Source organism: Hyla sarda, chromosome 10 (assembly GCF_029499605.1).
Source record: "Hyla sarda isolate aHylSar1 chromosome 10, aHylSar1.hap1, whole genome shotgun sequence".
Taxonomy (NCBI): Eukaryota; Metazoa; Chordata; class Amphibia; order Anura; family Hylidae; genus Hyla; species Hyla sarda.
In genome coordinates this window covers 126,027,017-126,041,881 of record NC_079198.1, presented here as the reverse complement: position 1 = coordinate 126,041,881, position 14,865 = coordinate 126,027,017, and the positions used below count along the sequence as shown (strand labels likewise).

General features: G+C 48.0%; 2 protein-coding genes across 12 annotated transcripts in view; one reads left to right on the top strand and one right to left on the bottom strand.

Annotated features, from left to right (window-relative positions):
- The window catches only part of MSANTD2 (Myb/SANT DNA binding domain containing 2), a 193,885-nt gene extending 186,102 nt beyond the window's left edge, over positions 1-7,783 (bottom strand). For 6 of the 8 annotated variants that reach the window (XR_008848183.1, XR_008848180.1, XR_008848181.1 and 3 more), the window contains exon 1: positions 7,330-7,783. Coding sequence is in view for 4 of the 8 variants with exons in the window: in XM_056541887.1 (XP_056397862.1) it covers positions 7,330-7,776 (447 nt within the window). In the remaining 4 variants the exon portion in view is untranslated. Of the gene's footprint in view, positions 1-7,034; positions 7,089-7,123; positions 7,307-7,329 lie in introns of those variants that run through there. The other 2 variants (XM_056541888.1, XM_056541889.1) reach the window with 2 other exon arrangements.
- A 62-nt stretch (positions 7,784-7,845) lies between these two features.
- Positions 7,846-13,340, top strand: LOC130293341 (uncharacterized). Of its 4 annotated transcripts, none has more exons than XM_056541892.1 (3): positions 7,846-7,982; positions 11,489-11,924; positions 12,004-13,340. In XM_056541892.1, exons 2-3 carry the CDS (start codon positions 11,605-11,607, stop codon positions 12,866-12,868), a joined length of 1,185 nt encoding a protein of 394 aa, XP_056397867.1. In that variant the 5' UTR covers positions 7,846-7,982; positions 11,489-11,604; the 3' UTR covers positions 12,869-13,340. The 4 variants fall into 4 exon arrangements, with proteins under 4 accessions (XP_056397867.1, XP_056397869.1, XP_056397866.1 ...); XM_056541894.1 differs by having other exon boundaries at positions 7,850-7,982; positions 11,631-11,924; XM_056541891.1 differs by lacking the exon at positions 7,846-7,982 and adding an exon at positions 8,009-8,143.
- The last annotated feature ends 1,525 nt before the right edge of the window (positions 13,341-14,865 follow it).

The following is a 14,865-nucleotide window of genomic DNA, read 5'->3' as shown; positions in this document are numbered from 1 at the left end:
TGGGGTCATTGTCCTGCTGGAAGACCCAAGATCTCGAACACAACCCAGCTTTCTGACACTGGGCTGTATAGTGCGACACAAAATCCATTGGTAATCCTCAGATTTCATGATGTCTTGTACACATTCAAGGCACCCAGTGCCAGAGGCAGAAAAACAACCCCAAAACATCATTGAACCTCCACCATATTTCAGTAAACGGTAGAATGATGTGCTTTACCAAAAAGCTCTACCTTGGTCTCATCTGTCCAAAAGACGCTTTCCCAGAAGGATTTTGGTTACTCAAGTTCATTTTGGCAAAATGTAGTCTTGCTTTTTTGTCTCTGTGTCAGCAGTGGGGTCCTCCTGGGTCTCCTGCCATAGTGGGGTCCTCCTGGGTCTCCTGCCATAGCGTTTCATTTAATTTATGTTGAGTTTGCGCTGACACTGATGCTCCCTGAGCCTGCAGGACAGCTTGAATATCTTTGGAACTTGTTTGGGGCTGCTTATCCACCATCCGGACTATCCTGCATTGACACCTTTCATAAATTTTTCTCTTCCGTCCACGCCCAGAGAGATTATCTACAGGGCCATGGGTTGTAAACTTCTTGATAATGTTGCGCACTGTGGACAAAGGCAAATATAGATCTCTGGAGATGGACTTGTAACCTTGGGATTGTTGATATTTTTCCACAATTCTGGTTCTCAAGTCCTCAGACAGTTCTCTTCTCCTCTTTTTGTTGTCCATGCTTAATGTGGCACACAGACACGCAATGCAAAGACTAAGTAAACTTCTCTCCTTTTTATCTGCTTTCAGGTGTGATTTTTATATTGCCTGCACCTGTTACATGCCCCAGGTGAGTTTAAAGGAGCATCACATGCTTGAAACAATCTTATTTTTCCACAATTTTGAAAGGGTGCCAATAATTTTGTCCAGACCATTTTTGGAGTTTGGTGACATTATGTCCAATTAGCTTTTTTTCCTCCCTTTTTTGGTTTAGTTCCAATCCACACAAAGGGAATAAACATGTGTATAGCAAATCATGTGTTACTGCAATCCTTTCCTGTGAGAAATACTTCATTTTCTTGAAAAATTTCAGGGGTGCCAACTAGAGTTGAGCGAACTTACAGTAACTTTGATTTGTCACAAACTTCTCAGCTCGGCAGTTTATGACTTATCCTGCATAAATGAGTTCAGCTTTCAGGTGCTCCGGTGGGCTGGAAAAGGTGGACACAGTCCTAGGAAAGAGTCTCCTAGGACTGTATCTACCTTTTCCAGCCCACGGGAGCACCTGAAAGCTGAACTAATTTATGCAGGATAAGTCATCAACTGCCGAGCCGAGAAGTTGATGAATCGAATTTACTGTAAGTTCGCTCATCTCTAGTGCCAACATTTACGGCCATGACTGTATAGTGCCTGCACCATCACTACTAACTGTATGGTGATTGCAGGTACGAGCAGTGGGAAACATTGAGGACATTGCACCACTGACTGTAGCCACCTCAATCAGCTGATTGTCGGACCCCCACCAATCTACTGGCCATCCATTTTAATGCCTGGATAGCCCCTTTAAATTGGTTTTCCAGGGAAAAATAGTAAATAGCCAATTGATGGGAGAGTCCATCAATAGCTGATCAGCAGGGTAACAACAACTATAACCCCCACTGATCAGCTGTTCTGCACAGCCAAAGTCGGCCGGCGATAGGCTGAGCGGCAGTGTGAAAACGCTTCAGGACACAAAATTCTTCACTACACCGGCACCTGTGGCCAAAAATGTCACAACGCCGCTCAGCCTATCGCCGTCCGAGTCGGACTGCGCTGCGGCTGGTGATTGGCTGATTCATCCGACCACCGGCAACCAGGAAGTGGATAGCGGCGGAGACCGGAGCCGATTACCGGAGGCCCCGAGGGAGCGGAGGAAGGTATGTACATCTTTATTTTTTTTACTGCCGGCACCATGGGGGACAATTTTTATGGTCTGGAGTTCTCCTTTAATGAATGCGCTTAAAGTATGGTTAAAGGGGTACTCCAGCACTAAGCACTAAGGGGTACTCCAGCCCTAAGACATCTTATCCCCTATTCAAAGGATAGGGATAAGATGCCTGATTGCGGGGGTCCCGCCATCTTATCCCCTATTCAAAGGATAGGGATAAGATGCCTGATTGCGGGGGTCCCGCCACTGGGGACCCCCGTTATCTTCCACGCCGCACCCCATTAGAATCAGTCCCCGGAGCGTGTTCGCTACAGGTCTGATTACTGCCGATCAGGGGGACGGAGCATAGTGACGTCACGGCTCTGTCCCGTGTGACGTCACGCTCTGCTCCCTCAATGCAAACCTATGGGAGGGGAGTGGCAGCTGTCACGCCCCTCCAATAGACTTGCATTGAGCGGGCGGAGCATGACGTCACCCGGGGGGCAGAGCCGTGACGTCACTATGCTCTGTCCTCGTGGTCGAGATAGACTCGGCCTGAGGACCTCCAGCGGTTCCGGAAGCCGATAAAGGTGGGTGCTGCATGGTAGATCCCGGGGGTCCCCAGCAGCGGGACCCGATCTGACATCTTATGCCCTATCCTTTGATTAGGGGATAAGATGCCTAGGGGCAGAGTACCCCTTTAATATTTTACTATATTGCAATGCGTTTCAATCCCAAACTGGGACCTTCATCAGGCATGCTTGATGAAGATCCCAGTTCGGGATTGAAACGCGTTGCAATATAATAAAATCTTAACCATACATCTAATGGGAGAAGCGCCTTCATTCAGAGGAACCACTTTCTATATGCTCGTATCATTCCCCTACCGGATTGACTGACGTCATCCCCGGGAGTTCCTCGTGGCAGCTTTTCCGGAAGGAAGGAGGGAGGGGGGAGAGGAAGGAGGGAGGGGGGGGGGGAGGGGAGAGGAAGGAGGGGGGAGGGGAGAGGAAGGTGGGAGGGGAGAGGAAGGAGGGAGGGGAGAGGAAGGAGGGAGGGGAGAGGAAGGAGGGAGGGGAGAGGAAGGAGGGAGGGGAGAGGAAGGAGGGAGGGGAGAGGAAGGAGGGAGGGGAGAGGAAGGAGGGAGGGGGGAGAGAGGTGGGAGGGAGAGGGAGGGAGGGGAGAGTAGAGGAAGGGTAGAGTAGAGGGAGAGAGGAAGGGAGGGAGGGAGGAGAGAGGTGGGAGGGGGAAGAGTGTGGAGGGAGGGGGAGGAGTGTTGAGGGAGGGGGAGGAGAGGGAGGGAGGGAAGAAGGGGAGAGGTAGGAGGTAGGGGAGGGAAGAAGGGGGGCAGATGAAGGAGGGAGGGAGAGAATCAGCAGTATGGGATGGAGACAAAGATAAAATAATTTTTTTGCTAGCTACTAGATTCATAATATATTTGTCGAGTCCTGACACAGTATATACAGCTCACATTCTATTCCATATATTACACAGAGCATGTGCAGCTTACACTATACACTCCATATCCCATATACAGTGACCCCCGACCTATGATGGCCCCGACATACGATCATTTCAAGATACGATGGTCTCTCAGAGGCCATCGTGTGTTGAAGGCAGCATCAACATACGATGCTTTTGTATGTCGGGGCCATCGCATAAACGGCTATCCTGCAGCGCAGACTGCTTCAGCTGCCACCGAATAGGGGTTTACGGTGTGCTGTGTGCCCCGACGATCACTTACATGTCCTCAGGGCTCCGGCGCGTCCTCTTCGGGATCCCCTGCTATGCCGGCGCTCTCCTTCAACGCCATCATGTCGTCGCGCACGCCGTCCCGTCATCCAATAGGAGCGGCGTGCATAGCGACGTGATGGTGGCGACAGAGAGCAGGGATCCCTCGCAGCAGACACATTCCGGAGCGACGGGGACACCACGGGGATGCGGCGACAACGATGGAGGGCGTCATCCAGGGCAGCAGTGACGGGTCCGGAGCAGCGGGGACACGGGTATAACCTCCTATACTTTACATTGCACGGATCCCTCAACATACGATGGTTTCAACAAACGATGGTTCATTTGGAACGGATTACCATCGAATGTTGAGTGATCACTGTAATACATAGAGAATGTGCAGCCCACAATATATATAAGTTTTAAGGGGATCAAAAACATTCAGCCGCTCCTGAAATATAGGACAATCTTACAATATGGAAATGGCTAAACGGATTGGGGTAAGGAATACAACATTTTACCTCAGGGGTGTGGAAATTTTATAAAAAACTACTTGTCCACGGGACTAAAATGGAGCAAAATCTACTTGTCCCGGCCAATTTTCGCTTTTACGCACTCATTTTTTCCTCCTCGCCCTATAATAGCCATAACTACCTACTATAATGACACCTTTTAATTTTTCAATAACATTCTCTGAACCAAAAAATATATATATATTTGGGGAAGTGAAATTGAAATAGTAAGAGATAATTTTGCAGATTTGGTGGTTTTCTTTTCTGCGCCATTTACCTTGTGGTTGAGGTAACATGTTAGTTTTATACTTTAGGCGCCTGATTACAGCGATACCAGATTTGTATAGTTTATGTCATGTTTTACTAATTCTGAACTTTTTCTAATTTTTTTTAATTGCCATTTTTTAACCCCTGTAGCTTTATTTTTTTTCTGCATTCCAGGCTGTATGAGGGCTCATGTTCTGCGCCATAATCTGTTTTTTGTATCGGTACCATTTTGGTATTGATCTGACTTTTTAATCGCTTTTTAACTTTTTTTTTATGGGATATTATAAAAATTGCAAATCTGTGGTTTGGTATTTTTTACATTTACCGTACGGGATACATAATGTTATATTTTAATAGGTTGTACAATTACATACGAAGCGATACCAAATATGTTTATTATGTTTGCATGTTTTTATATAGGAAAAGGGGGTGATTTGAACTTTTAACATGGAAGGGGTTAATGCAGCGGTCTTCAAACTGTGGCCCTCCAGATGTTGCAAAACTACAACTCCCAATTGTAGTTTTGTAACATCTGGAGGGCCACAGTTTGAAGACCACTAGGTTAATGTGTCTTTCAAACTTTTATTAAAACTTTTTTTTTACACTTTATTAGACTTATAGGAGGAATCACTAGATTCCTCAGACAGATGAATAGATTCTATTGAACTCTATTAATCTGTGAGCTCTGTGATCCATTGATAGAGCCTGGTCCAGCCAGGATCTATCAATGACAGAGCCGGGACAGGAGGAAGCAGAGGTAAGTCCTCCGGCTACCTCCATAGTGGATCGCCCCCAGTGCGATCGCGCCCTGGGGGGGGGGGGGGGGGGGCGATCCACCCCACTAGCCTACCAGGGAGCATTCACATCTCCCTTTAGACGCCGCTGTCAGCTTTGACAGCGGCGATCTAAAGGGTTAATAGCCAGCCGCGGTGATCGCCGCATGCTGGCTATTAGCGGCGGCCCCCGGCTACTGAGAACAGCCGGGGGCTGCAGAGTATGGAGCGGGCAGGAGTCGGGAGCCCACTCCATACATACTGCAGAGCGCCGCAAGCATCTCCCCGTGCAGACGCGCCTCCTCCCCTCAGCTCTCCGAAGCTACAGCTGGGGGGAGTGAAGGCAGAGGACGCAGGTCTGCACGGGGAGCAACAAGCCACGCCCCCTCATCTCCCCCCGCACGTCTGCAGAGCAGGGGAGAGAAGACAAATACTGTACACAGCTTCTCATCTCCCCTGCTCTGCTTCGGAGGACACAGTTTTTTATTGTAGGAGGCGGCAGAGTATGGAGCGGGCAGGAGTCGGCAGCCCGCTCCATACAGACTGCAGATCGCCACCGCACTTGTCAGGTCCGGCCCTGCTTGCCCGAAGCCGGGCTAAGGGCCGGACAAATTCACTTGCCCGGCGCCCAAAACTGCTAGTCCCGGGCGTCGGGCGATAGGAATTCCACATCCCTGTTACCTACAAGTACCATCACTAACCACCTGTGTATTCAAGTTAGGGGGTTGATCCATTTGTCAGTTTCCCCTTATATGATGGCTGCAGATTATGAAAAACGTAGCAAAAAAAAAAAAAAAAAAGGTTTAGTGGACCTGAAGGTGACAATACTAAGTATATGATGTCCCTGTACAATACAAAACAGTGAACAAAAAAAAAGTTAGGTGCTCAGATGCTGCAGATCAGACAAAATGACATATGATCGGCCATTAGTGTCCTCGCCTTGTCATTGTTGTCCCCTAGTCTCCCTTGTGTGTATCACTGTCATTGCCATCACCTCATCTCCCTCATGTGTGTCAGTCATTGCCATCACCTCATCTCCCTCATGTGTCACTGTCATTGCCGTCCCCTCATCTCCCTCGTGTGTCACTGTCGTTGCCATTCCATAATCTCCCTCATGTGCGACTGTCATTGCCGTCCCCTCATCTCCCTGGTTTGTGTCACTGTCATTGCTGTCACCTCATCTCCCTCATGTGTGTCACTTATTGCTCTCCCCTCATGTGTCACTGTCATTGCCGTCCCCTCGTGTGTCACTGTCATTGCCATCCCCTCGTGTGTCACTGTCATTGCCGTCCCCTTATCTCCCTCATCTGTGTCACTGTCATTGCCGTCCCCTCGTGTGTCACTGTCATTGCCGTCCCCTCGTGTGTCACTGTCATTGCCGTCCCCTCGTGTGTCACTGTCATTGCCGTCCCCTCGTGTGTCACTGTCATTGCCGTCCCCTCGTGTGTCACTGTCATTGCCGTCCCCTCGTGTGTCACTGTCATTGCCGTCCCCTCGTGTGTCACTGTCATTGCCGTCCCCTCGTGTGTCACTGTCATTGCCGTCCCCTTATCTCCCTCATCTGTGTCACTGCCGTCCCCTCGTCACTGTCATTACTGCCATCTCATTTATTTAAACCTTGCAAAAACAGTCAGACCACGAAATGCTTAGTCGTCATGGTGACCTGGGATTTGTCAAGCCCTTATATAAGGAAGTTGTATATATTATATCATCACATGACACCATTATCACTGCTGCACATTGTTCTATATATTGTATCCAGGATGATCTGACACTGAATGACATCCCTGAAGGATACAGTGTAACAGTGACGTCATCCCTGAAGGATACAATGTAACAGTGACGTCACGTGACACACAGACCTTCATCTCTCCATATGAATGGAGAAGCACAGCCAATCACATGACAGCTTTCACTTCTCACAGAACCGTTAGAAGCTAAGAGCGAGGACCTGATTGGTTGCTATGGCCGCCGCTCCTCTGTTGCTATAGCTGCTCTCCCGCATTGTGTCACGTATATGACCCGCACAGCGCCTATACATCGTGCACACAGCGGTATATAGTGGGGGAGGGGGCACACAAAGCCTGGAGGAGGAGGGGGATGGGGAAATGGCGGGACCGGGGTGAGAGGCTCTGGCGATGGCTCCCGGGCAGTTACCTTCATCCGTTCCCGGCACTGGCTCGGGGTGCGCTCGTAGCCCAGCTCAGCCAGGGCCCGGGAGACCCGGTCGTACATGGCGGGCCCGGGCGCCTTGGTGCCGAAGATGGTGCCGGCGCCCTCCAGCTGCTGGTACCGCGCCTCCACCAGCCGCTCGTTCCCCCATACGGCGATGAGCGCGTTGGTCTCGGCCGGTGTCCACGACATGCCGCGGCAGGCGGTGGAGAAGGACACGGAGGGGGAGGCCCCGCTCAGGCCCGCTGTGGCCGCCCCGCCGCCAGTCACACCGGCGCTGAGAGGAGACGAGCGGCTCGGGGTGGACGGGTTGGACAGGGAGCGGTTCCCGTCGCTGAGCCCGGGGGAGGGCGGCGACAAAACCTCGCTCTTCGGGATTTTCAGACAAGACGAAGCCTCGGACGGAAGCTCCGAATTACAGGGCGCCGCCATCTTCCCCCTTGTGTGCGACCGGAAGTGACGTGAGAGAAAGGGGCGGGCCGCGCGAGCTGCGGTGCAGAGGACGCTTCGTGTCGGAAGCAATTAGGCGGGAAACAGGAACCGACGGAATCGTAACCGGAAAAGGCGTCACCGAGCGGCGGCTGTACACCGGGCCATCCTCCAGGGGCCTCATCCTACCGTTACGCGTCTTATACACGGTATATATCTGGATATTTTACCTCAACGTTCATGTAAATACCTCATAACCCACATGGAGACAGACACGTGTTTGTGCTACACTAGTTACACGCCAGAACAAGACCAGGTTACCTCAGTGTTGTATACGGTTTTGTGGTCTACCTTTATGTTAGTGGAGAAGGTTTGTGTCCATTTGAATGTCTATTTTAAACCTGTATTTTTTGTTTATATGTTAGGACTCATTCCCACAACGTTTTCGGAATATGGCAGTCGGATCCGGCAGGAGAACTCGTAAACTGTCCACTGTCATGTCCCCGCTGCACCCTATTTATAGTGACTGTGGTCGGCTCATTTTTGCCTTCTACAGTGGTCCCTCAACATACGATGGTAATCCGTTCCAAATGGACCATCGTTTGTTGAAACCATCGTATGTTGAGGGATCCGTGCAATGTAAAGTATAGGACAGTGGTCTACAACCTGCGGACCTCCAGATGTTGCAAAACTACAACACCCAGCATGCCCGGACAGCCAACGGCTGTCCGGGCATGCTGGGTGTTGTAGTTTTGCAACATCTGGAGGTCCGCAGGTTGTAGACCACTGTTAGAGGAAGTTGTACTCACCTGTCCCCGCTGCTCCGGACCGTCACCGCTGCCCGGGATGTCGCCGTCCATCGCTGTCGCCGCGTCCCCGGGGTGTCCCCGATGCTCCGGCAAGGCCTCTTCTTCCCCGGCATCCGCACTCTCCGTCGCCGCCATCACGTCGCTACGCACACCGCTCCTATTGGATGACGGGACGGCGTGCGCAGCGACGTGATGACGATGGAGAGCGCTGACGATGCAGGGGTTCCCGAAGAGGACGCGCTGGAGCCCCCGAGCACAGGTAAGTTATCGTCATCGGACCACACGGGGGACCGTAAACGGCTATCCGGTGGCAGCTGAAGCAGTCAGCGCTGCCAGATAGCAGTTTATGCGATGGCCCCGACATACAAAAGCATCGTATGTTGATGCTGCCTCTGAGAGGTCATCGCACGTTGAAATGATCGTATGTCGGGGCCATCGTAGGTCGAGGGGGTCACTGTATCCGATGTCGTTGCCAGACTGACTACCGTGGTCTGCCACGTTTTTTTTAGTCCGGCAATAAAACTGATCTGGTAAAAAAAAAATTAGCCAACCAGAGTCCCTATGTGACACATTCCCGCTCGTTCAAATGACGGGAAAACTGCTGTATCTCCAAAATGTGGTGTGAAGGCACCCTTAACCCCTTTAAAAGAGGACTCTGGGATAGAGAGGTTTTAGGCAGCTTTATCAGTCTGTCAGGGATAAAAATAATAATAATAATTTACTTAGGCCTCGGTCACATTGATGTTGGACTCCGCTATTCCGAGTTCCGTACGCAATTCGGCCAGGAGGACGGGAGTTCAGCAGAGAAAAAAAATAGTGCAAGCTCTATTTTTATTCTGGTAAAACCGACAGACCCCATGAAAGTGAATGGGGGCCGTCATAACCCGGTAGTAACAGTTTGCATCTAGAGATGAGTGAACTTACAGTAAATTCGATTTGTCACGAACTTCTCGGCTCGGCAGTTGATGACTTATCCTGCTTAATTTAGTTCAGCTTTCAGGTGCTCCGGTTGGCTGGAGACTCTTTCCTAGGACTGTATCCATCCTTTCCAGCCCACCGGAGCACCTGAAAGCTGAACTCATTTATGCAGGATAAGTCACTAACTGGTGAGCCGAGAAGTTTGTGACGAATCGAATTTACTGTAAGTTCGCTCATCTCTATTTGCATCCAACCTGTTTTAGGGTCCGATCAGCTCGAAAGAAAGTAAAAGAGGAAAAAAAGAAAAAAAAACACGATCAGACTAGGGCTGGGCAGTAAACCGGTTCATACCGAATACGGAATTTTTTGGGCTGCACGATATGAATTTTCCCCCATACCGCAATACCGGTTGGGCCTCGGGAATGTATTATCAGCCTAGTGCAGCGCTGTCCCCACATCGGGGAACTAATCCTATGTGATGACCCCGATCGGCCCAACTGAGCAGCCGGGAAGCATTTACTTTCACTTTCGATGCGGCGCTCAGCTTTGAGCGCCGCATCGGAAGGGTTAATAGCGCGTGGCCAAACGATCGCAGCCGCACGCTATTAGCCGCGGGTCCCGGCTGTGAATAGGCGCCGGGACCATCCCGCTATGACGCGGGGTCCCGCCGGGACCCCGCGTTATAGACAGGGACCGGACTTAGGACGTACTCATATGTCCTATGTCCTTAAGGGGTTAAACCGCACGGTCAATGGCGTACGCGCAAAAAAATTTCAATGTCCAAAATAACGTATTTTTGGTCGCTTTTTATATCATGAAAAAATGAATAAAAAGCGATCAAAAAGTCAGATCAATACAAAAATGGTACCTCTAAAAACTTCAGATCACGGCGCAAAAAAAATGTTCCCTCATACCGCCCCATATGCAGAAAAATAAAAAAGTTATAGGGGTCAGAAGATGACAATTTTTTAAACGTATACATTTTTCTGCATATAGTTATGATTTTTTACAGAAGTACGACAAAATCAAACCTATATAAGTAGGGTATCATTTTAACCGTATGGGCCTACAGATTAAAGAGAAGGTGTCATTTTTACCGAAAAATGTACTGCGTAGAAACGGAAGCCCCCAAAAGTTACAAAATGTCGTTTTTTCTTCAATTTCGTCGCACAATAATTTTTTTCCGTTTCGCCTTAGATTTTGGGGAAAAATGACTGTCACTGCAAAGTAGAATTGGCGCAAAAAATAGGCCATCATATGGATTTTTAGGTGCAAAATTGAAAGGGTTAGGATTTTTAAAAGGTCAGGAGGAAACAACGAAAGTGCCAAAAACAGAAAAACCTGTGGTCCTTAAAGGGGTACTCCCACCCTAGACATCTTATCCCCTATCCTTATTCTTGCATGCGGCACCCACCTGTGTTCTCACCGGAACCGCTGGAGGGTTTGAGTCGCGACGCCGGGAACGGAAGTCTGTGACGTCAGGACTCCGCCCCCATGTGCCATCACTCCCCCTCGCATAGACTTGCATTGAGGGGACGGGCGTGACGTCACAGACTTCCATTCCCGGCGTCTCGACTCAGACCCTCCAGCGGTTCCAGTGAGAACACAGGTGGGTGCCGCATGCAAGAATGCAGGGGTCCTCAGCGGCGGGACCCCTGCGATCAGACATCTTATCCCCTATCCTTTGGATAGGGGATAAGATGTCTAGGGTGGGAGTACCCCTTTAAGGGATTAAATGTATCTCCCGCCATATTGCTGTGGTCTAGAATGTAAACGAGCCCTTAGACTAGGTTCACATTACTGTTTTGATCCGTTCTGTTTATATTCCTTAACAGACCAAAAGACTGATGCAAAATGTCCATTATTTTACCAGACTATTACAATAGATCTGTTGAAATATCAGATTATTAGAATCCGCTGTTCTATATTTATGCCTTTTATTTTAACACCCTTTTCTACTGGCTTTATTTCCTCTTTTACCTGAACAGGAAACTATAAAGGCTGCAACAAAAGAGGGAACTTCAGTCTGTTTTGAAGCATTGAGAAGGAGGGTGCTGTTTGGTTCTCTTTGCCGTCAGACATTTGCCCCTTGTGCTGAATCACAATGCTGCCTGTTCATATTCTTTACAGTTTTGACGTCTTACTGCTAAGGGTTCAATGGAGAAAACGGCTAGAAGAGGAGAGACGGGAACGTCGCCGTCGCTATGTGATCCACCCAAATATGTCGGATCACCTGACACGTGGGGCGCATAGCACTCTATATGTGGAGCTCCGTCGCCACCCTGAAAAGTTCAGGGACTTCTTGAGGATGTCCGTAGAGAGTTTTGATGTTCTTCTTCAGCAAGTAAAGACTAGGATTCAGTGCCAGGACAACCAATTACGAAGGAGGGTATCGCCAGAGGAACGCCTCATTGTTACCCTAAGGTATGTATTTTTATTGCAGCTTGTGTACACGTATCATTATATTGTGTCAAATTCTAAATCCATTTTATTATTATTCCAGGTTCCTAGCCACTGGAGAAAGCTTTTCATCACTGAATTTCCAGTTTTTTCTTGGAAAATCTACAATCTCAAGCATTGTGCGGGACACTTGCAAGGCCCTCTGGGAATGTCTTCATCAAGAGTTTATTCCACATCCTTCTGTGCAACAGTGGATTGACATTGCTGACAAGTTTTGGGAAGTGACAAGATTTCCAAACTGTGTTGGTGCAGTGAATGGGAAGCACATCCTGATCCAGAGGCCTTCAAATCCTGAGTCAGAATTCTTGTCCACCATCATTATGGCCATTGCTAATGCCGAGTATAAGTTTGTCGCTGTGGACATTGGGCAATATGGGCGGACAAATGAGTCCAGAGTCATCAGGAATTCTGCCATGGTGAGAAGGCTTTATTCTGGTGACTTTGGACTTCCTGCAGCCAGGCCTTTTCCTGGGACAGATGGCTCTCCAATGCCATTTGTTTTTGTTGGTGATGAGGCCTCTCAAATGTGTGGCAATTTGGTGAAGCCATATTCCAGGCAAGGCCTAAACTATCGCCAAAGGGTCTACAATCATAGACTGACACGTGCCAGACGAAGTGTAGAATATGCCTTTGGCATTATGACGTCTAGATGGCAAATCTTCACTCGGCCCATCCAAGTGTCCCCGACAGTGGTTAAAGACTTGGTTAAAGCAGCTGTTGTTCTACATAACTTCATCTTATCCAAGGAGCCTCTTCCTATTGACTATGAAGAAATGGTGTCATCTTTATCTGGACTTCAGGGCTCTTCACGGCGATCAAATGTGGCGTTTAAGCAGATGAGAAACTATTTTTCTCAATATTTCCTGTCAGAACATGGCTGGGTGGATGGGCAGGATTGTATGATTTAAACAGTCTTGTTTTTTTTTTATTTATTCTGCGTTGCCTTTGTTCATCTTTAACTTGTTAACCCTTTAAGAATGCAGGGTTTACGTCCTGCTAATACCGAATATCAGCGATCAACCCCATTTTTTCAATTAGACCCTTAGATGACACAAAGTTGATCAAAGGAAAAATCACTGCCGGTTAGCTCAGGGAGCTGATCGGGACCAACATGACGTAATTGCGTAATTAAGGGGACCGGACCAACTAAGAGGACGGTGGAGGGCCCTTACCCTGCTCTGTCATGTCCATATTTCTCCAGTACTTCAGACAGCCTGTAGTAATGGAATGCCGATAACACTGATAAGTTCTGTTCTATGGTACAGCATTAAGTGTGTGCAATTGAAAAAGTGCATGTATTAATCCCCTATGGGGACTAAAAGTTTGAAGAAGAAAAAATAAATATTTATGAAAAAAAGTGACTAAACCTCTTACCTAATTTAATTTTGAAGTAACCAACTATTAAGTTAAACTGCAGGATCAATGATGTAAACATAAAAGGGCAAATTTTTTTTTTTTTTTTATCTACCGTATATGACAAAAAATTATTAAAAAAATAAGTCCTTTTAAAACAATGGTACCAATAAAAGCTACAGATCATGGTACAGAAAAAAGAGGCAGCCCCATGTACTTCAAAATCAATGTGTTATAAGGGTCAGAAGAGGAAAGTTTTAAAGGAAATATTTAGCCAAAAGTTTTAAAAATAAGAACTTAAATTTTATATATATATATATATATATATATATATATATATAAATTCTTCGCACTCTACAAGGCATTCTAGCTGATTTTGTTTGAAAACCAGGTCTTATACACAGCCTTTGAAAATCCAGATACTTCCAGGTTTGTGCAGGGAGCTGAGAGCTGTAGAAAACACAGATCATCACCCCCTGCACTTGCATTGTGGCAGTCCAGCAGGCAGTGTGACACACATGCTTCGAAACACTGTAGTATCAAACTTACTAAACTGTAGGCAGTATCACACACATAATTCTTAGATACATAGCTGAGAGCTTGCAGTTTCACACATTCATGCTCACTTAGCTGCTGCTCTGAGCTGCCGGGAGGGGCTGCCCTCAAAGAGCTAAGCAGGTCACATGGTTAGGGAAGCAGTAATTATAGATGAGGTAGGTTTGTGCAGCCTCTGCCAATCACAGCAAATCACACACTGATGCACTCTGGGCTCTCTGAGAGCTGAGGATATGGGGGTATGATGTTACAAAGTGACATGTGGTGCCTATAATTGCTTTGGAACCCAGCAAAGGGATGCCCAATAGTTATGTTTGCTAAGAATTTCTGGACTTCCAGCCCGGAGGAAACGCTGAGGGAAACAGGATATTTGCTTAGCAAAGATTACACTTGTACGTTACAAAGTTGTACAGGTATAGAAAGGTAATTTTATTGGCTGGAGTTCCCATTTAAACACTTATTTTTGTACAACATTTTTTTTTTTCAATCATCACACATTTTTTTTAAATTGTAATAAAATGAGTCATTACAAAGTACAATAGGTGAAGCCCTCATATGGGACTGTAGCTGAAAAATTTTAAGAGGTATGTCAGTTTCTGTAGAGTAGGACTGGGAAAAGGAAAGATGGTGTACTGAAAAAGGAGTTGAAAGGAGGGGCAGGCGTACCAGATGAGATTTGAATGATCTGTTTTCCCTTGGTCTCCTCAGCAGCACAATATAGGGAGTTACTCCCTCTAAACAGACAACTGGAGTATTAGTTTCCTATTTTGTCTTTAAGAACTGTAATTCCAAAATGCCTGGTTCTGCTGATCCCACTTGCTCTGCCTGCTCATTTGCTGCCCTAGACCCCATGGTACCCCCGGATGCTCTTTCAGTTCCGGTGGATTCGGCCGCGCCTCCAGCCTGGGTTTCTTCCCTGTCCCAGTATATGGCTGACTTGACTCAAGTCTCCCGTTCGGTGGCTGAGGCCTCCCGTGACATGGTGCCTTGAAGAAGT

Excerpts from the sequence above, each read along its gene's own strand:
- LOC130293341 (XM_056541892.1), top strand. The coding sequence starts at position 11,605 with ATGCTGCCTGTTCATATTCTTTACAGTTTTGACGTCTTACTGCTAAGG. Across the intron at positions 11,925-12,003 it reads CGCCTCATTGTTACCCTAAG|GTTCCTAGCCACTGGAGAAA; the intron begins GTATGTATTTTT and ends TTATTATTCCAG.